Genomic DNA, 22,535 nt, shown 5'->3' with positions numbered 1-22,535 from the left:
CAAAATTGCCAAGCAGCTTGTGAACAATGGCAACTACTCTCTCTCTCTCTCTCTCTCTCTCTCTGATAAGAAGGCCCAATGTATGCTCTTTCCCTGAGAAATTTCACAAACCATCTGTTGATGGCCATGTGACATTCTTTTACCAACGAAGAAATGGTCAACTTAAACTCGATGAAGCACCCGGCCCTGATGGTGTGCACAATCAGTATTTTCCAACACTGTGGTCCTTCATTGCTCACTTGGCTAAGTAAGTTTTTCTTGTTCTTTTTGACAACAAATCACATTCCAAAAACCCGGTGTAGGGCCACTGTTATTGCTTTCCTGATACCAGGTAAGCGGCTGGACGACCCAAAAGCGTACAGACCTATTTTGCTGCAAAGTACAACATTTAAACTTTTGGAAAGGCTTATCTTAGAACAAACCGATGACATAGTTGATGAGAAATTCCCACATAAACAAGCTGGGTTTCGTAAGCCACGTTTAACTGCTGATCGAGTGGCACTGCTAACGCAGGATATTGAATGCACCTTTGATGACAAACAAATAGTCGGAGCTGACTTCCTTGACCTTAGCACAGTGTATGTTACCGTTTGGCATAAATGCCTCCACTACAAACTGCTGTGTCTTACCGGATCGTGTGATGTTTGATTTCATCATGGAACTTCTAATATAGTCGCTCATTTGTTTTGAAAAATGCTGATGGGCAGATCAGCAGACCATACTGTTTGAAAAATGGTTGCCCAAGGGTCTGTGCTAGTGCCGACTCTCTACTATGTGTACGCTCATGATATCCCGCATACAAATGTGAATCACTACATGTACGCTGATATCGCCTTGGCAGCTCTGACTCTTCTTCCAAGCCCGTCGAGAATTTACTAACGACATGCAAGCAATGATGAACTACCTTGAAACCTGGTGCCTGAAGCTCAGCATTGGCAAGAAGGTGAGTTCTGTTTTTCTCTTACAAAATCATGATGCCAAGCACAAACCTACCATATCTGCAAGTGATGAACTGATAAAGTTTGAGGCCAGTCTCACCTACCTCGGAGCATGCCTTGACAGGAGCTTCACCTTCAAGCCGCACCTAAGCTCAGCAAAAAAGTCAACTCCAGAAATGTTCTTATACGACGGCTGGCAGGTACAGAATGGGTTGCATCTCCCCATGTTTTACGCACCTCTGCGCGAGCCCTTGCTTATGCTCCTGCTGAATACTGCTCAGTCGTTTGGGGGAAAACTACACACACATCTAAAATGGACGTTTCGCTCAACGAGTCTATGCGAATTGCATCAGAACCCCCCCCCCCCCCCCCCAGTTTACTTATAATTTGTCCAGTTCCTGGAGCTCTTCATTATCACAACCCGTATTGGGTGGACCATATTTGGCATAAGTCCATTCTGAGCTATGCAGCACTCATCCTGGTGTATGCAAGACTTTCATCTGAAGTACCATGTCTCCACACTCTGGGCCAGTGTAGAAGCTTTACTTCCTCTTGTTTCCCTTGATGAGGTCAGTCTAAAAAATTTTCATGTTCTTGGCATTTGGGAAACAGAACACAGGTGTGAAGGTTTTTTTCTTCTCGCAGTGCAGGTGAGTTTGTGGATTTTCAGTTTTTTATCACCTCAGTTTTGGCTTCGCTTTTCCATGCACTCTCTTAGCTCCATACATTCACAGCAGCCCACCCCCTCCCCGGGGGTCACATCCTTTCAGAAACACCTGGTGGTTTCCTCCAAAATTCTCAGGTGAATAATAACACGCTGTCCTTTGACTCTCCTCTGCACACCAGACTCCCTGCATATATTGTCTCATGCTCTTCTTTTCTCTCCCTCTTCATTCCTGCCACTACAGGACACCTTTGTGACGTCTGCATATTTGTCTGCCTGTTCTTTTACACTGTCGATTAGTTGTTGTAGATTTATTAAAATTCCGAAATGAAGATACTGATCACATGCAGCAAGTAACTCGATGGGTTAACGGTTAAGGGTCACCACTGTTTGCCTGGTGTTGGCTTAATGGTTAGGGTGGTGGGCTTGGAATCCTGAGTTCAAATCCCCCTCGGCTGTTGAATTAATACCAGGTGGGGTTGACTCTGCCTGTCATCCTTCAGAGGTCGGCAAAATGAGTGCCAGCTTGCTGGTATCCTGTGTCGGAGTGGCGACCCGTCCAGGATTGTGCCCAATAGCCAAGGAGACTGCTTCAGCAGCACCAACGCTCTACACAGAGTATGGTACCAATGGATGGATGGATGGATTAGCTACTCAATCGGCCTTGACTTCTGTGTTAAAAAAAAAGATAGAAGCCTGATCACATGCTTAAACTTGCTGAATAGATCAAACACCACATCATTGGCCATAGTAACAGAGTACCACCCGATGGGTGATCTTGTTCCAAGCATGCAACACGTATTTCTGACGTGTCCTTTTATTTGGGCGGTGTATAGGGAACAGACCGCTGCCTCGATCGCTCCCGAAAATATAAATCACCCGGGTTATGTATATGAAGAAAAAACATGCCTTCTCCATGTGTGTAATATATATGTATATACACATCATGGTTTTACAGCTCAGATAATTCCAATTGCACTGGCCCATCGGCTGACACCAGAAGGCCTGAATCCTGTTTGTACTGGCGCTTTCACAAGGCCCATGAGCCTTTCGATAGTTGGTCCTTTTTTGATATTTGATGAAGTCGCTTTGGTTATTTTACACTGAAGAAAATGGAAAACTTGTACGGAGGGCATGGCAATGGTAAATATGACACTTCAGAAGATGCCTTTGGCTTACCATAGCACCAAAATGGCAGACGTACGATTTTTTTCAGGTTGCAATTGTGAGTGGCATCAGGCCAGCTGTCCAACCACAGGGTGAAGAGCAGACATACAAACACTTTCTCCATTATAGATATATTCAGTGACGTTATTGTTAGTGCCCACTCTGAAACTGGGAGGTTAGTGGCTCAATTCTGACCCTGGACGAGTTGTATCAGACTTTAGAAGTGGTACGTGCTACTTCCTCATGTGACACTCAGCATTTAGAGGACAGAGCATGGATAAAACCCTGTTGGTTGGCATTCCATCGGTGAGGGGCAGAGGGGATGAGATTTCTCAATTGTCTGGCTGAGAAAAATGTCCTCTCAAAATGTCCTCACTGGTACCAAGAATTCCCTGGTAAACTCTTACTCCCCCCAAAGTCACTGGCTGTGTTCGTCTAGCATCATCCTATGTTGCCGGTGTGTGTGTGTGTGTGTGTGTGTGTGTGTGTGTGTGTGTGTGTGTGTGTGTGTGTGTGTGTGTGTGTGTGTGTGTGTGTGTGTGTGTGTGTGTGTGTGTGTGTGTGTGTGTGTGTGATTTGTACGACAGCTATCTGACAAGATTTCGAGCCCGAAAAAAAAACACCCCTAAAAAAAATTCCACAATACAAACATAATTTATTGATATTTCAAGTACTGTACAACAAAAAATAAACAATCAACTCACCAGTGACTTCATTCAAAAGCATGCAGATTGGGAAGGCAACCAAAAAGGTGAAATGATAAAAAGATACAAGATGGTGGTGACTGGCTCCACCGGAAATTGGCAAAAATGATTTCCAAAGTGCTTGGAAGATGAAGAAACAGAAACTTCCAAAACTTGGAAAAACTCAGAGCAGGTTCCAATCCACAAAATGGAGAGAAGATGGACTTGTTGCAGTATCGTTGCACTGTGACCTGTGAACAAATTGCTGAAGGCTCAACACATCGATGCTTTTTGTATAAATGACCAAAATTTAAAAAAAGTTTTAATATTTTATAAAGTCACTGCTACAAACTAAAGAAATCCATCCATCCATCAGGACCATACTCTGTGCAGAGCGTTGGTGCTGCCTTAGCAGTCTCCTTAGCTATTGGGCACAATCCTGGACAGGTCGCCACTCCGACACAGTATACCAGCAAGCTGGCGCTCATTTTGCCGACCTCGGAAGGATGACAGGCAGAGTCAACCCCAGCCGAGGGGGATTTGAACTCAGGATCTAGGACCCCAAGCCCATCACCCGAACCATTAAGCCAACAACTGGCATAACTAAAGGAATGTTCGGTACTTTTGTTTGAATGCTTGTTCCTGACTGACCATGATGCTAACATGTGTTCAGCAAATGCAAGGTAGGATAGCCTCGAGGTATCATACTCGACTGAGTCGTCTACCCCGGGTTTGAATCTCGCACGGCTATAAACTGTTATCCTGGTGTTTCACAGGCAGGGTGATTTATAAATGCAAATGCTGTCCTTTGGATGGACGTTAAACTGGGTGTCCTGTCTACCGGCATTCATTGGTGTATGTTAAAGATCCCACGGTGCCATTCATGAAGAGTCGGTGAGCTATTGCCAGCACCATGAAGAAATTTGTGTCCTGCTCTAACCTGAGGATAGATTATGGATTACCCCTGTTGGTTGGCTGAATAGATCAAACGCTCAAACAGGGGGAACTGCATCAGCGGCATCGCTACGCCCACAGCAAATGAGACAACCAGCAGTGATGTGCTGCAGCCCAAAAGGAAAGCAGAATATGCAGAGCCGTAGACGAACATAAATCACAAGTGTTGGAACACAACTGCGTGCTTCATTTTCTTCCTCAACATGGTGATGGCACGAATGGTATCCCAGAGGATGGAGGTTCAAATCCATCTCTGAAAGAGGCAGTGTTCGAGTGTTTGTCTGTTCCTGTGTTGGAGTAAACAGCTCGGGTTTATTTCAGGCATCACTGCCTTTTAAGTGCCCAAATTTCCCTGAAGGCATTTTGAGTCGACCCGGAAATGTGGACCGACATCATGTGCAACCCAAACCAAGTGGAGCTGGCAGATAAGATTAACCCTCGCTGAAAGTAACTAATAAAGCAGCTGGGATTTTATTGATAGCCATTTCCTTTCTAATATTGGGATTCTGAGACTAACCAGGTCACCACAATTCAGGAAGGACATAGATGCCATGGAGAGCGTGCAGCGCAGAGCTACTAGATTGATTCCGGGCCTAGCTAGACTCAGTTATGAGGAGCGGCTGAAGGAGACAGGGCTTTATGCACTAGAAAGGAGGCGGTTGGGAGGAGATATGATAAAGATGTTTAAGATCATGAAAGGTAGAGATAAAATAAGTGCAGATGAATTATTCAACAGAGTGGACAGTGATAAGACCAGGGGCCATAGCTTGAGAGTGAAGAAGAGGAGAGTTAAGACGGTGGCAAGGCAGGGGTCTTTCACTCAGAGAGTAGTTAATGCATGGAATGGTCTCCCTGGAAAGGCTGTGGCAGCAGAAAAAGTAGATAAGTTTAAATTAGAATCAGATAGGTACCTGGAAGTTATGGAGATAGAGGGGTATGGAGGGATGTTGATAAGACTTGTAGGTAGTTTGAGCATTGATGGGTGATTGTGTACGGAGTGCTGTTGGTGGGGGTCTTGTCAAGGGGCGGGGGGGGGTGTTATGTGGCTGATGTGTGTTTTTAACCAAGCCCATGCCCCCTCCCTGAGGAGAAGAAAAGGGGGGATTTTTATTTATTTTTAATTTCATTAATTAAAAACCTTTTTTTGCATTTTCTTCCTTGGATCTTGTGTAGATGGGTTGGTGTGGTGTTCGAGCAGGCATGACGGGCTGAATGGCCTCCACCTATGTTGGATTTCCTTGTAAAGAATAATGCTGTTTAAAATCCTTCACATTGCTACGTTCAGGTCAACATGTGCCCAAAACTTTTGAGATGCTTGTCCAGTGACCTCATCACTCGATCACAATGCATTTTGAAGAGCTTGTTCATTTTACTTTCTCTATATCCACAAGTGCAAAATGAAGTGATATGCTAAAGTCCCAACCCGAGCACGCTTTTCAGGGATTGTGATCACTCTGGCTCAAGACGGGGCAGCACAGGCAGGATGAGGTTTCCAAAAGCAGAGTCTTGCGTGATGAAGTAGCCAAAGGAGTGCAAGTGGGCATGCTGAATGGAGGAAAGAAAGAAAGAAACATTATTTCTTTATGATAAGTTTCACAAATCACTCAATTTAACGGCAAAGTCGTGATGAAACTTTGACCCATAAATGGTCCAGATTATAAAAGCTTTGAATAGATTGAGGAAGGCACAATAAGACAGAGAATTTTTTTTTTTTTTTTTTAAACCAGAACGGTGCTCTTCGACGTCACGACGTGGATCGATATGCCTCCGCCCACATCATTACACATCCATGCCCCAAGTTAGATATAAATCCCTTCAGCTGTTCTCAAGTATCACATTTTTACCTGACATGACCTCTGACCTGTTGACACCGAAATCTAGTCAGTTAATCTTTGCATCAAAATAAAAACTGATACCAAGTTCGGTCAAAATTACATCACTGGTTTCACAAGTTAGTGTGGTCATCGAATATGTACCCCAAGGGACTTTTGACCTCTTGACCCCATCATCTAATCAGTTAATCTTTGCATCATTACACATACTTGGACCAAGTTTGACTTCGATCCCTTCAGCTGTTAACTTATCGTAATAATGAAAACTTATCACAGAGTAACGGACGCATGGATAGACGGACGGATAACCTGAAAACATAATGCCTCCTGCGACGAAGTCGGCAGAGGCATAAAAAAGGAAATAAAATATGTCAAGTGGTGACGCGAGGAATGCATCCCCTGCTTGTTATGATAATTCTAAGGAGAAAAATTGCTTCCATTTTCGTCACACTTTTCAGGAATGCATCAGGTTAGGGTCAGGTATGGGAGCATGTGCTGGAGCAGCACGTCGCTGTGTCCACTTTCCGCCGGTACTCCATTGACCTCCGTCTGGCCATCCCCCAGGGAGATTCCTGGCCCATCGCCATCTCCTTGAGATGCTGATCAACCTACTGCAAGCACGACACACGTGGTCGGCCCATTGGCCTCCTCCACTCACGAGGCTCCCTCGCTGAGAGAATGTGGTGAGCAGGATTAGCATCAGGAAAACGAGCCACATGTCCATACAGCCGCAGATGATACTCACGGACTATGCAGGTAACAAATCTCATTTGAGTCTCAGCAACCGCTCGATGGACACAAAGTCCGTCCAGCAAAAGCCAAGGATTCTCCAAAGAGACCTGGTACCAAAGGAATTAAGTCTCCATCTCAGATCCCTAGTCAGAGTCCAAGTCTCGCATTCATAGAGCAAGACTGGAAGCACCAAGGACCTGAAGACTCGGACTTTCATCCTCATGCACAGGTACCGACAGCACCCCATGATCCAGTGAATCCATGACTCCCCAGGCCCGACCCAGACATCTATTGACCTCTGACTCACAACCAGCAGAAACATGACTATCACTGCCAAGGGAAGTGAATCTCTCCGTGATCTCAACATCCTCACCACAAACAGGTACAGATAGAATAGCAGTATCCAAGATGTCATTGAAAGCCTGGATCTTAGTTTTTACCCAGGGAACCCATAATCCCAGTGACTCCGACACCTCATTCAGCACCTCGAGGGCCCCCAAAAGGATATCCAGAATCTCCGCAAAGATGACTGCATCATCTGCAAAATCAATGTCAGAGATCTTGACATTCCCAAACGATGCACTGCAACTTGATCTCTCCGACATCCTCCCCAGAATCCAGTTCATACAAGTGCTGAAAAGATTGGGGGCCAGTACACACCCCTGACAAAGTCCAGTAACAACTGGAAATAAGTTGGAGATGGAATTACAGTACTCTCAGTACTAGAGTATAGTTCAGATATCAGATTGATCAGTTTGGTGGCACCCCACAAAGACCAAGAATCCTCCAGAGGGCATCCCGATTCACTGGATGAAACGCTTTACAGAGATCAACATAGGCTGCAAGCAGCCCCTGCCGAAACTCTCGTCTGCGTTCGGTGAGGACCCGAAGAACAAGGATACGGTCAATCGTTGACCTCTTTGGTGTAAAGCCTGACTGCTCTGGACGCTGATGCTCAAGCAGATGGTGGCGAATCCTATCAAGAATTATCCGAGCAAAGACCTTGCCCGGCACTGAGAGCAGCATCACCCCTCGGTGGTTGTTGCAGTCTTGGCGATCACCCTTCCCTTTCCAGAGAGGGACAACAAGGCCCCTCTTCCAGTCAGTTGAGATGATACCTGTGTTCCAGGCATAGCACAGAACTGGATGTAACGACATGAGTGCAGCATTTCCACCAGCCTTGAGAAGTTCAACATGGATGCCACAGATCCCTGGAGCTTTACCCCATTTCAACGGGTTTACCACAGCCTGTATTTCCACAAGTGAAGGTGGACTACAGTTGATTGGAGGGTCAGCAATGGGGATTGTTACAACCCTGACATCCAACTCGACAGCTCGTGGATCAGCCTGGTACAACCGCTCAAAGCAACTGTCCCAGCGGGCCTTCACTTCGGACTGCTCTGTCACGAATGCATCCCCGATGTAAACCAGGGCATTACTGCACTGCAATTTGTTGCATGATACAATGGCACAGATATTGATAAATTTGTCAAAGTCTTGCAACAGTGCTATTGAGAGAAACCTTCATTCAAAGGAGGAGAAAGAATATCGGACATAAGCAATTTTTCAGCGCGAGGGGTAGCACAAAAGTTTAAACAAAATGCACAATTCGTTTAAAATCATGTTTCAGAAAGAATAATGAGGAAATGGAGTTCAACAAGTTCCATCCCCAAAATGACAATTTTAGTGGAACACATCTGGAAAAAGGCTTTAAATGGAGACATCCTACCCTGGTGGAAACAAACATCCTCATCTCCCCACCACCATTCCTCCGCATTGTCTCTACCTGTAGTGCAGCCCTTTGTTGCTGCACCACATGATGTTGCTCTGCTTGCTCTCGCAGGTCACGGAATCCACTTCGCACTCCGGTAAGGCCTCCTGGGGACGAAGTCACCACAGGCTGCGTTTGCAAAAGCTTCTTCTTCTCCTTGTTCAGCTCAGCCAGAATGGCAACACGGTTTTTACTCTGGTCTGCAAGTCGATCGCCACATCAACAACAATAGCAGTAGATTAGTTCGTGAGTTGATGAATTCGTGTAAAAATGTGCAAACGTTTTAATTTCAGTCCAATAGGGTCGTCCAGAAGTAGTGTACTTGCCTTGCTTTCAAGCCGTCTTATCTGGGTCAGATTTTCAGCCCCGACTAGAAACTGTCACATTGGTACTTCACAGGAATGGTGTTGCATCACAAGGTCTGTCCCTGTCCCTCGAATATATGTTATGGTGGGTTCCATCTATTATCAGTTGATGGATGTTAAAGATCCCACATCATTAGATAGATCAATCAGTGAGTTTTATCACCAGCACTCTGAACAAGTTACAAATCTTCCTGTCACTTTCGATTGAATGTCAGGCCTGGCTAGCCAATAAGTGAAAAAGTTTGGCCGAAACCTTCCCCAGCCAAGCCCACAAGGTGGGACTAATTTGGTTGGTTGTGGTAGTTCGGGTACCAAACCTTCCAGGCTTGTTCCCTGTTGATTTTCCTCTGTTTATTATTCTCGTTATCCATCATTATTCTGTCAGGGTGGAAATTTTCCTGGTTTATTCCCTTTTAAAAATACATTTGCCCTGTTACCGCTTTTCCAAATGACACAATTTTCACCATCGGAGCGACTACTCGTGTAGAATTGTTTTCATGACCGCGTAGGTCAAGTGATGTGGCAGCCATCTTGGAAAAAGGAAAAAAACTTTGGACCTCTTTTTTTCTCCGAAACCACTTGGGAAAAATTGAAACTTGGCACATTTCAAGTACTCCCCGTGGGGAATGTGTTATTCACGATGACGTCATCGGTGAGTGGTACTCCGGCCAAAATTTGACACATACAATGATTACTATCCGATCAGTATGGAAATTCTTGAGGGTCACACCTTGAGACAATTTGGTCAACAGAATTTACAGTAACTTATGACTTCATCAGTCACATGGTTCGGCAGGCATGTTGAATTAAAAACAAACAAACAAAAAAAAACCTCACTTCCAGAACGGCTTATTAGATCGATGTGAAACTTCATGAACATGGTCTTCCGGCCTTGGGGATACCAGGGTATTCACAAAAACAAAATCATCAGTCACATGGTCTGGCAGCCATGTTGGATTGAACGAAAATCTTAAAAAAAAAAAAATTCTCTTGAACCGCTTCATCAATCAATGTGAAACTTTACAAGTATGATCTGGTAGTCATGGGGAATATATACGTTTAAAATTTCAACTTGATCATCTGCATGGTATGGCAGACATAGTTTTATAATTATTTTGAATCTGGGTTTTTTTTTTTTTAAATCCATTCTGAATTCAGTTTTATAAAGATAAAGAAGACGTCATGGGTCACGTGTCTGATCAACGTGGGGTTGTATCAAAGCGGGGCATCTTGGTACCCGATCATAAGGGCCCGCGTTTATAAAGGGGCACAACTAATTGTTGTTGGTGTTGTATTTTAATATAACAGGTGGCAATTTTAGCATGCTTATCCTTTTCTCCCCTGTTTCTACCTTATACCATCTGAGCCTAACCATCTCTCTCCCTCTCTGTCCATCAGTGTCCTTGTCCATACATCCATACCTGTGATGGGCATAATATCCTCAATTTGTTCAAGATGTGCAATGAGGCAAAAGCAAGAACAAACTGACACCAGCACTCAATGGAAACATCCCCATTTGGAAGTGCACTGCCAATAAAACGGGTGAGATGATAAAGAATTAGCTGTGTTGTAAAAGCGCCACAACCAAATCCACTTGGCGAAAACCCCCTACTCCACCTCATTTCCACACTCAAGCAATTTGAATGTTGCTCTAGTCCCCAAATCGTTGTCCTATGTGACACACTCCAAGAATGCCCTTTGCATCATGTAATCTCTATTTTCATTATTCCTACCCATCCCCAGCACCTTACATTTCTTATTGTTAAACTACATCTGCCAACCTACGAAAATATCTCGACTTTTCTGAATCTCATCACCAGCCTCTCTGTGATCTACCTTACTTCCAAGCTTTGTGTCATCTGCAATAATTTGTTTTTCGTCCACATTGATCATGACTATCACAGTACAGTGTAACATAAGCTCAAATGAGCTAAGATCCTCGTCTTCTTAATGATGACGTCATAAAAAGGAATATGACGTCATTGTGATGTATCAGGTTTGCGATAAATTATCTGTGCTAACGCCCGGCTTGATTCCCACAAACAAAATTCAAACAGCTTGCCTAGTTTCAGAAATAATGGTATAGGCGATTTCCATTAGCGGCGATATTATGACGTTAACTTTTTTCTAGGAAGAATTTCCAAAATCGGAGATGGTTACTGCCTGCGCGTGGGCTTTTTGCATATACATGGCAAGTTTCACGAAGATCCGATGAAAACTCTGGGTTGTGAAACAAAAAATGTCAAAAAATAGGAATGACGTCATAAGAATTGATACGACGTCATAGTGATGTATCATATGTACGGTAATTCATCTCTGCTAATGCCCTGTTCGATTCCCGCAAACAGAATTCAAAAAGCTTGCCTAGTTTCAGAGATAATTTTTTCGGCAATTTCCATTAGCGGAGATATTTTGATGTCATAACCTTTTTTCTAGGAGGAATTTTCAAAATCGGAGATGTTTACTGTCTGCGCAGGGTATTTTTACATATACATGCCAAGTTTGAGGAAGTTTCGATGAAAACTGTAGGCTGTGAAACAAAAAAGTCCACAAGAAGAAGATGAAGAACAACAACGTGAGTAAGACTTAGAGGTCCTCCACGAGGATCTTAAAAGCATAACACAAAGATATTCTAAATTGATACATGGATTGCCACTAAATAGATAACAGGGAAATAAAATGGAACGCAAGACCAAGAAGGAACCCAAAGAAGTCAAGAGCAAAGATGGAATCATCAAGAGGAACCTGGATAGGATTCGGGTTTCAGCCGCTACTCCACAACCCTCAAACCCATCCAGGCACAGCCAAGTGAGCCTTCCAGAAAAATTTCTGCAAGAATTCACTTTTCAGAAAGAAAGACAACAAAAGAGAGGAATAGAGAGTAAAAGAGATGAAAGGGAAGAAAAAGCAAGAATTAGAATCAATAAAGTGAATAGTGAAAAAAAAAAAATTCAAAATAAATGTGGAAGGAACAAAGACCAAAGATGTCAGGAAGAACCCAAACAGATAGATTTCAGCAGTTACTCCCCAGGCTTAAATGCAGCAACATGTACAAGCTGCCAGAGGTAAAATGATTACTTACCTTGTGATGATGCCATCTTCACAAAGGATCCTGGAACAAAAAGATAAAGCTCAAATCAAAATTATATTTATCACGTGTCTTGCACGAGCACGAGGTGGAGTGTTTCAAATGGCTACAAGTTTTCCTTTTGGGCCGTATTCACCTTATACAGTTCGTTTCCGTCACTGTAGAATGCAACCAGTGGGAACGATGCATGCAATCACCATTGGGCATTTCTACCTCGACATATTTTAACAAATCTCACACTTTATCTCTCAAAAAGGATGGTCAGGAAATCTCCCCCCCCACCCCACCCCACCTCCTTTTGCCAAACAACTTCCTTAACAATCCTCTTGAGGAAGTTCAGTCATTCAAACTCCTGGGTCTTATCAGCCATGATCTTTCTTGAGCAAACTACATTTCGAATTTGGCCTCCAAAGCCTGCCACCAACTGGACATACTCTGTTGTAAAAACACACTTGAACTCCTATCCACCTACAAGGTCTTTATCCACAGCATGATGGAGTATTGCTCTCCTCTCAGGGATGACTCATGTGGCTCACATCTTGTTCAGCTTGATGCTGTGGAAACCGAGGCCTTAAAGAACATCGGAATCTCATGTGATGAAGCCAAGTCGATGGGCCTCTCACTTTCCCATCACAGACAAGTCGCTGATCTCGGTCTTTTCTCGCCTCCTTTCTGATCTTGCGCCCTCTGCTCTTTACGTAGTATTCCGCAAACCCCCAGGTTTCTGTAGGACACATGCAGTCTGCCAGTAACCTAACTCTGGTGAATTTTGCAATATCCAGAATCATGGCTCACCTTTACACATTCATTCATTCCCCCCCCCCAATCTGTAGAACCAACTTCCTCACTATGTTCAATCTCTTTCTTTCCTACAGGCCTTCAAGACAGCTGTTCAGCACCATCTCAGGTCATCGCCTATCCTTATCCATGATCTTTTCTAACCCCCTCATTCACCCTCCGAAAGCACCTTTTTCCAGGTTTTCCCACCAACCACCCCCACTACCCCCAACACTCACTGACTAACCCTCTTCTTCGTTAAAAATTTTTTTTGTATCATTTCACTTCTTCCCTAGTTTTCCTTTCCACTTCTATGATTGGGATATTGCACCTATATCCAAATAAATGTGTGTGTGTGTGTGTGTGTGTGTGTGTGTGTGTGTGTGTGTGTGTGTGTGTGTCCTCCATAACTCCAAAACCATAAAACCTTTCAGCCTGAAACTTTGCATGCATACGAAGAATATACCCATCAGAGATGGGGGATCCTCCCACCATTGAAAAATAATTGAAATCAGATAAGCGTTTTTCCATTTATTACAAAACCATTTTTTCAAGATGGCCGCCCCAGTCGGCCATCTTGGATCCGGCCATGCCCAAAATCAATACGGTTCTTCCTTTTCAGGTGGTACATGAGTGACCCAAATTTCCAATCGATATGGCAAACAGTTTATGAGTTATCGCACTCACAGCTATAAATGTTGACGGACGGACGGACGACCCGGGTGACAACAATATCCCCCTTCCGCCACGCAGCAGGGGGTAAAAACTCCAAGGAAGTGCATGAATGAAAATTGGATGTTTGGGTTTATTAAAATACCCCTTTTGAAGACAATCAACAGCCTTATTTAATTATATACTTCATCAGGCGATCATCGGCCACCTCACTCTCTGGATCTTAAGGCATTTCCTGGGTAACCTCGCTGGGGCCTGAAGCCACCATGTGTTTTTTTTAGCCTGTTCAACCATGACTTGACTTGGAACAGGCCGCAACAATTTCTTAACGATAATGTTTTTTTTTCCACTTTCCTCATTCATATTATCGCAAAAATACCTGTTCATCGTAGCTACAAATTGCTGTAGCTACAAATTGCTGTATATATCGCTTTTGTAAGTACGATAGTTTTCAAATTAGGAGCTTGGAGCGATTTCATGCACGATATGATACGATTTTCCACGATCTATCATCACGGACTAATAAAGTAAATCATCGAAATGTTATTTCGCTTTTTCGGATCGGATATCGTCCGGACTAAATAAGTGTCGAAATGTGTTGTGAAATCTGATAATTTAAAGAACGAGTCTTAGAACTCAGTCGATATACCTATTTACTTGAAGCAAGCAAGTCTATGTTCCCTCCTCCATACATACACAAGAAAATGTGTAATTTCCAAAGCATTAAACTTATCTTTTTCTACCGTTTGGAGAACAAAAAATTAGGGTGAACTCAAAAATAATGAGTGAACAAAAAATTAGAAACGTGCCAAAATTAACCAGCTTCATTGAGCTACATGATTTAATGCATTCACTGCTCGACCTCACGCCCTGTCCCCCAGAGGGAATGCTTAGCCATAGCGTCTGCCAGATCTATGTCTATATTTTCGGAGGTTTTGCGAGGTGCTCTACAGAAAATCAAAGGAAATCTGGTAAAAAAAAAAAAGACGTTTTAAAATATAGTTATAAGGCTTGCGCGTACCCCGAACTGATGTATCACGTGATGCGTGAACAGACGAGCAGGCAAAATGGTGGATTTTCTGCAATATTTGTATCACAGGCGACAAGGCTATGTTCCCTCCTTCTCCATCGATACACAACAAAAAGTGAAATTTCCAAAACATTAAACTTATATTTTTTTACTGTTTGGAGAATTACATCGAGTGAACAAAAAATTTAGGAACGTGCCAAAATTAACTAGGTTCATTGAGCGATATGATTTAATGAGTTCACTGCTGGAGCTCGTGCCCTGTCCCCCAGAGGGATTGCTTATCCATGGCATCTACCAGATTTGTGTCTATATTTTCGGAGGTTTCACGAGGTGCTCTACAGGCAGTCAAAGCAAATCTGGTAAAAAAAAAACGGGCACTAAAAAAAAAAGTTATAACATTTGCGCGGACCCCAAACCGATGTACCACATGAGGCGTTCACAGATGAACAGGCAAAATGGTGGATTTTCTGCAATATTTATTTCACGGGCGATTGGACTTTGTGATGTCTCCAGGGTTGTTCTGCATTAACCTGTAACTCTTTTGTGGGTAAAATCATTATTTGAACGAATTCATTTTATTTCATTAACTGCTGTGTGAGCAGTGAAGAACAGCCTTAAAGTTAAAGGTATCCTATATGATATGCTGCGACAGCCTGGCCAACCGTTCCTCATCAACCATTTAATTGGAGTGCTTGCATGAGTGCTTAAGCCACCTTACAGTCGATAGCAGTCCTGCGCTACATCTTTCTGAGTGAATTGTCCACTCACTGCAGATGCTTTTGCCATGCCATATCATTCAGAGCGAGTGGTTTGTGCCCCCTCACCCTCAGCGAGAGGTTCGTGCCCCGTCACCCCGAGCGAGCGGTTCGTGCCCAGTCACCCCGAGCGAGCGGTTCGTGCCCAGTCACCCCGAGCGAGCGGTTCGTGCCCAGTCACCCCGAGCGAGCGGTTCGTGCTGAGTCACCCCGAGCGAGCGGTTCGTGCCCCGTCACCCCGAGCGAGCGGTTCATGCCCCATCACCCTGAGCGAGTTGTGTAATAAAATCTGATTTCCGAGCTGTTCGCTGGATTAATGTGTTTTCTAAATTACCGAGCCAAATATTTTTTCCACCCGTCACACGCAATTTATAAAGATTAATGTTGCTGAACATACCCCTGAAATGTCTGTATAAATGCAACGTTATTTTTCGGTGAAAGGTATTTATGATTTTTGGGTTGTTGCCGATATCAGCCAAGCGGGTGTGTGTGTGTGTGTGTGTGTGTGTGTGTGTGTGTGTGTGTGTGTGTGTGTGTGTGTGTGTGTGTGTGTGTGTGTGTGTGTGTGTGTGTGTGTGTGTGTGTGTGTGTTTTCTTCCTAAAGCATCTCTCTCTCTCTCTACAGTGTAGCACCCTCCTCCTTTCCGCTTCCTCTTCTCTCTCCGTTTCTGGACATATCCTGATGATGGTTATGTCTAGAGGGGGTTTGTCTCTGGGCAGGGTTTGTCCCCGGACGTTTCCCGTGGTGTTTGTCTCCGGTCAGCCTGGCTCCAGACGCGTCTGGCCGATAAGTAACGCTCCGCCACACGTCTGCCTTCCCTTCCTCTCACCTCACACTGTCTTCCCTTCTCCCACCCGTACTCCATCTCCCTCCATCCTCTCCCTCTCTCACCCCCCCTTCCACCCTCTTTTTCTCCCTCCCCCCCCTTAATATTTCTGTCAGCGAAGCGATGGGTGGTATTTGCTTGTTGGAAATAAAATACATTAAATGGTGATTGATCCGCTATGGAAAGGGCTGATGTTTCGGGTCTTCCCCTTCATCAGAGCAAGTGAGAGTGAGAGAGAAAGAAATCAGTTGGGGGTTGTTTAGTAAATCAGGCTTTCGTTGAGATTAGTGATTTCATTTTCTTGCACAAACTGAATATCCAGCTTGTTCACCCCGTGTCCTCGCCCCACTCCCATGTGTCCTTTCTTCCTCCAAATCTCCCTCTGGTGCACGTCCCTCTACCCTGCTGATGGTGTGTTCCACTCCTCCCCTTTCCTTTCTGATGTTCTTTTCATTCTCTTATGCCATGGTCCGTTCGATAGTCTGTGTTCTATCTCCTCAATGAACCTCAACTCCCACCTTGCCAAAGCAGCATGCTGTAGGTTCTTCAAGTGTGGAGAACATAAATGACTTCACCTTGACAATGCCTTAATGAATATTGAGTTATCACATAGTGAAGCTTTTGCCAGAGTTTGACAAACTCAAAATTTCCTTTGAACAAAGAATCTGTCATGGAATTAATCAGTCACCGTAAGAGGTTGGGCTGGCAGGATCACCTTGAGGTACGCACACTCCCCCTCCAAGCTGTCGAGCCTGGCTTCGATTCCTGACCCAGCTATAAACCGTCATGCTGGTGTTCCACAAGCTGGGTGATTGATCAATACGTGTGCTGTTCCTTAAATGAACATCAAACGGACATCCCTTCTGCCGGAATAAGTTGGTGGAGGTTAAATATCCCACGGCGTCCTTCGTGAAGAGCAGGCGAGTTATCGCCAAATTACAAATTCCTGCCAGAACCCACATGACAGTGCCACTGATGCAGTGGCACAGCCATGCCCTCAGCCAACCTTGCTGCCCCACAAAACTTGTGCTGCATTCAAAAGAAGAAGAAGAACCTCTGCACGACAAGCACGTGCAAACCTTCTCCTTTCGGTTATGCCACCTGGACACCTCGTTCAGGTGGGCATTCCCCCCCCCCCTGTAATCTGAAATGCACGTCGTTTCATATGGGATATTTCACCAAGACAAGTCTGCACACCCTTTGCCAATGGGGGTAAAGGTGCAGGGCAAGAGTTCAGGAGGCACAGGAATCTGTATAAAAGTCTGCCAATGTATACCTGCCGGTTTGTAAAGAAAAGGTATACAATCCACGAGAAGACATGCTTTCAACACAACACATCAGCCAGTGTAGACCCACCTTGATGAGCAGCACTCAATTGTGACACGACAATCATAAAGGTCACGTGCTCACATTACAACAATGGGGCTGGAGGATTGTCTCGACGTAAAGGACACTCACACTTTTTTTTTGCGTTGTGGAGCCGAGGTTCGAATCTTGACCCACCTACAAACCATCAACCTGGTATGATTTATAACTTTGTATGATTTATAACTGAAACATTTATGGCAAAAAAGAGCGCTCAATCATGCACCAATCGCACTATACGTCACAATTCGTGATTCAATGCACACATTTCACGGATCAGTGAAGTCCTACCTGCGGGATCACACACCTGTATCCTCCAACAACCAATCACTTTCCCCTTTCAGGTGACTTCCTTCTTTCCTTTCTCTTTTGAATCCAAAAACTGGTCATTTGTTGAAAAAAAAAATATCGGTCGTATTTGTTTCCATGAAAACAAACAAACAATACTTTGCAAAAGATATCAGCACAATAAGCAATGTGTGGGGGAGAAAAAAAAAAAAATCCCCACGTGTAGTTTCTGTTGCTAACTATTCCATCATGGCCATCGGAAAGTGTACAGATATTTATATTCGAAACAAAATCAAATTATTTTTCCGACGAATATAAAACACAAGCATAAAATCTTTAAAAGTATCCACCGTTGAGGGTCGCTTTATTTTCCTGCGATAAAGGAAACAATCATGTTGTGATCCTTCATGGTGGTTGTGTGGGTGAAGACTTTTTGCTTCATTGGTGGTGGTGGTTAAGTGGAACCAGAAAAAAATATTCATTCACACGAATGTTAAGTTATGAGGAGGCCTCGTGTGCCTCGTCACAGAGCGAGAGGGTCAATTAATGTAATCAATTGGAGTGTTGACTATGCAAGCAGCTTACTATCGCTAGCAACGGAACGGAGTGCTCAACACCGCTTAACAACATGGCTTGTCCATGCAAACAATGCCGTCATGGTTGTCGTTTTCAGTTTTCCTCCATAATCTTGTGACAGTGGTTCCCCGGACAGATTTATTGTGTTGGCAGCGACTACAGAGTGCGAGGAAGAGGGAATAAATATAAGCAAGAGTGAGAATTGCTTTGCAATACATTTCCCCCAAGCTACCGGTCCCATTAAATGATGAAGAGATTAAAAAAAAAAATTGTGTTTAACGCACGTTTGAGCCGATTCCGGAACCAAAATGAAGAAGAAGAAACCTAAAACCCACTGAGTTTGGATCTATTTGGCAAAATAAAAGGAAAAGCAATTTTCTTTTACTGATATATTTTGTGGACGAGAAACCAATCAAGACAACCGGGATAACTCAAACCAGAGATATAAATTAGTTTACTTTGACGCATGCTCAAGCCTCCACTGGACACAATGAAGAAGAAGAAGAAACCTAGAACCCACTGTGTTTCATTTGTTTCTCGGCTTTTCCTATTCCAAATTTAAAAAATAACCCGATGTACGTACATGAAGCAAAAACATGCGTACAGATTATGTGCATATATAATACATCGTGGTTATATTGTTACAAATTTGGAAACCTTGTGCACACAGACAGACAGCAGTCCCCAAGTTTAGTTATCTCGATAAGTGTTTGTTTATTGTTAGGGTCCCCTACCTGTGTCTAACGGGAATTACATGTGTGCGCTGCGAAGTTTCTTTTACAACAAAATACTCCTTCACTTCACTTCGCACACCGACGCCATTGCCCAGCTGCGTTCGACCACGTACGTGGGTAGAGATTTTCATCACCTCAGCTCCGACTCCACCCCTTATCCAATCATGCACAGAGGGAGACTTTCCCACGACACCCCGGCCAATGAGGGTGGAGATGGCCACAGAGGGCGACTTTCCCATGACACCCCGGCCAATGAGGGTGGAGATGGCCACAGAGGGCGACTTTCCCATGACACCCCGGCCAATGAGGGTGGAGACCGCCTCAGATGGCAATTTTCTCACCCCAGACAAGGAATATAAAAAGGAACACCAGGCTGGGGAGGTTGGTTGTCTTGGGGGTCGCGGGTCTTGGTGCTGGCTGGCTCGTCTGGTCCTCGGTCATCGTCATCTCTGATCTTCTCCTTGGTCTTGGTTGATTGGTGCATGGCCGGTTGGAGAGCGCGGTCCCTGGTGCTTGGCGCTGCGTGAAAGCTGTGGGTTCGAGTCCCGCCACGCAACCAGATCGTCGTACACCGCACGAGGTGGACAGGTGCACGCCAGACCCTGACCTTCGGCTCGCCTTTCCTTCCGAGCTGGAGGCCTCAATAAAGGCCAGCCGGCCCAGTTCGTGTGTGTGTGTGTGTGTGTGTGTGTGTGTGCGTGCGTGTGTGTGTGTGTGTGTGTGTGTGTGTGTGTGTGTGTGTGTGTGTGGCGCCAGTCCGTTAAGTAGAATTGTTTAAGTGCCTTGTACACACCTGCATTGCTTTTAGTCGGTTTAACCCTGCTCTCTGTGTCCCCCTCCCTTATGAATAATCCCCTGTTAAATGTACCAGCTCGTTTTCTGTACTTTCTTGCATTGGCCTAGCATGGTGCGTATTGAGAAATAGTAAGGCCATTTGGGCCGGTAATTGTTCATTTGGGTCCGACGAACTCTGGTAATTCCATTCGGTTATACTGGACCGAGGTCGCTAGAGCGACCCGGTTCGACAGTCCGTCGAGGGTGTGGTTTTCCCCTGTAGTTGGACAACGTGGGTACTGAGGTATATTGAAATTTGGCAATTAACCCTACCCCAAGGTGTCAAAATATTGGCGACCACGGTCCGCTAAGGGACCCGTGACCTTTCAGACTTATCCGAGAGTCACGACCTAAATTCCGGGGTGTTTGGTGGAAACGACTCTACTGCTCCACCTCGTGGTCGTTTATCACCACTGAACCCCGGCCCACAACAATATTTGCTGAGCCATCGATCATTATAACGTAGTGAGTAAATCGTCATATTGTTTTCAGAGTACAGTACAATTATTTCATATTACTTGTATAGAAGGTTTGTGGAGCTAATTACAAGCACTTGCATAGAAGGCTTGCAGAGCTATCCCATAATACCGTGCATGCCAACATGTTGGTTGTATTCACCTCCCTGACAATGACAGCATCAGCAACTATACAATCTATCACTTTTTATCTGGGTGTATATGTTTTCCTGAACATAGTCCTGAATCGGTACTTTTGCCCCCGACATTCCCCTGCCACAATCACTATCCAGACTATCATAGACCATCTTGTGAGGTCTGGCCCTGGAAAGTGTCTTTGTCTTCCCAGTTTTTCCAACTTTCTATACCTCCTTGCACCTTCTTGCAGTGGGATGCACGTATCCATGCTGGCTCACCTTCACACTTGACAGCCATGTATGACACAAACAATATCTGGTGCAGGCCGTTCCACCTTGCTTGTAGTGCATTCTTTCTGTGGAATTCCATGATCAACATGAAAGGTCATAGGTGAACATCTTCAGTGAGATTTCTAAAATCCTCAATTTTCGTCCGATTGACTTGGAAATTCGAAGAGGATTTATATTTCACCTCGCTGAATTCAACCAGCCAATTACTTTTGAGGTCAATATCGACCAAAAGGTCAACATAGGCCAAAGGTCAACAACTTAGGTGAGATTTCTAAAATCCTCAATTTTCATCTGATGGACTTGAAATTTGAAGAGGATTTATATTTCAGGTCTTTGAATTCAACGAGCCAATTATTTTTGAAGTCAAATTTGTTTTATGGATTTTGCAAGTATCGTATCCTGCACGACGTCTTCTTCTTGTTTGTTTATCTGTCTGCTCACCTTTAATCACTTACAGATCACAATTTTAAACCGATCTTCATGGAAACTTCACCAAATGGTGGAGTTGGTGGTCTGATGGTAGTCTGGTGGATTTTTTGGAGGGCCATGGGGGCTACATTTGTTTTTATAAAAGGTCAATAGAAGTCAAATCAATCATCACACCTTACAAGCCAGAGAATGGTCATGGAATTGAGGTTCTTGACCTAACTATATCTATGAGCCATCCACGATGCATTTTGGGGAGAGGCGTGGAGGGGATTTGCATATTTATAGATCTTAAAGAATTATGATAAAAAGTAGAAGTAACAATAAAAGTATGAACTGCACATTTTGATAATATTAATTATGGGTATACCTCATTTCAACCGGTTCACTGCAGCCTGTGTTTCCACAAATGAAGGTGGACCACAGTTGATTGGAGGGGCAGCAATAGTGATAGTAACACCCCTGACATCCAACTTGACAGCTGGTGGATCAGTCTAGTAAAGCCACTCAAAGTAACAGGCCCAGCGGGCCTTCACGTCGTACTCCTCTGTCAAGAGCCCACCAACCTCTGCTTTAACTTGCAGTTCACCGAGGGATGGGCTTGGAGGAACACAATGTGCGAATTATCCTGTAAGCAGGACGAGAATCATTTGACCACAGGTTATGCTTTACCACCTCACAGATTCCTCGCACATAGGCCTCCTTGTCCACCCTTAGTGCACGTACAATTTTACGCCTCAGCTCCCTGAACAGCTCAGCTCTGCCATTCAGCCTGGCTCTGCGACTCTGGTCAATGGTATCCAGTGTCCCTTGAGAGACAAAATTCTTCTTCGCCCTGCAGTGAGTTCCAAGATATCGACCGGCAACATCAAGGATAGTGGTCTTGAAGTCACTTCACAACTCTTCTGGATCCCCCAAAGCACCCAGACCCCCCAAATCTCCACTCAGCCTATTCAAAAACTCCTCAGCTGCCCTCTCATCCTTGAGCTTGCCAACATCCATCCTAGGCTGGGATGGTACCATTCTCCTGGATTTATGCTGCAACTTCAGAGTTGCTACAACAAGCCTGTGGTCAGTAGTAAGGAACTAAGCACTCCGGTAGACCCTGCAGTTCTGGATCATCCTCCAGCTACCATCAACGAGCACATGGTCAATCTCCTTTGCCACACCACCA

At 44.5% G+C, this 22,535-nt stretch overlaps 2 protein-coding genes across 9 annotated transcripts in view; one reads left to right on the top strand and one right to left on the bottom strand.

Annotated features, from left to right (window-relative positions):
• Positions 1–976, top strand: part of TEPSIN (TEPSIN adaptor related protein complex 4 accessory protein) — a 69,815-nt gene extending 68,839 nt beyond the window's left edge. Inside the window, exon 13 of the mRNA XM_085886292.1 lies at positions 842–976. Coding sequence (XP_085742418.1) covers positions 842–847 — 6 coding nt within the window. The 3' untranslated portion in view covers positions 848–976. The remainder of the gene's footprint in view (positions 1–841) is intronic.
• Positions 977–3,404: 2,428 nt separating this feature from the next.
• The window catches only part of INIP (INTS3 and NABP interacting protein), a 68,530-nt gene continuing 49,399 nt past the window's right edge, over positions 3,405–22,535 (bottom strand). For 2 of the 8 annotated variants that reach the window (XM_085886301.1, XM_085886299.1), the window contains exons 2-4: positions 12,189–12,218; positions 8,757–8,941; positions 3,405–5,951 (exon numbers count right to left, since the gene is read on the bottom strand). In XM_085886301.1, the coding sequence (XP_085742427.1) occupies positions 5,856–5,951; positions 8,757–8,941; positions 12,189–12,204 (297 nt within the window). In that variant the 5' untranslated portion in view covers positions 12,205–12,218 and the 3' untranslated portion in view covers positions 3,405–5,855. The other 6 variants (XM_085886294.1, XM_085886296.1, XM_085886297.1 and 3 more) reach the window with 6 other exon arrangements.

The sequence above is a fragment of the Eptatretus burgeri genome, chromosome 6 (assembly GCF_056783735.1).
Source record: "Eptatretus burgeri isolate ZD-2024b chromosome 6, Ebu_testis_v1, whole genome shotgun sequence".
Classification (NCBI taxonomy): domain Eukaryota; kingdom Metazoa; phylum Chordata; class Myxini; order Myxiniformes; family Myxinidae; genus Eptatretus; species Eptatretus burgeri.
This window is presented reverse-complemented; position numbering and strand designations above follow the sequence as displayed.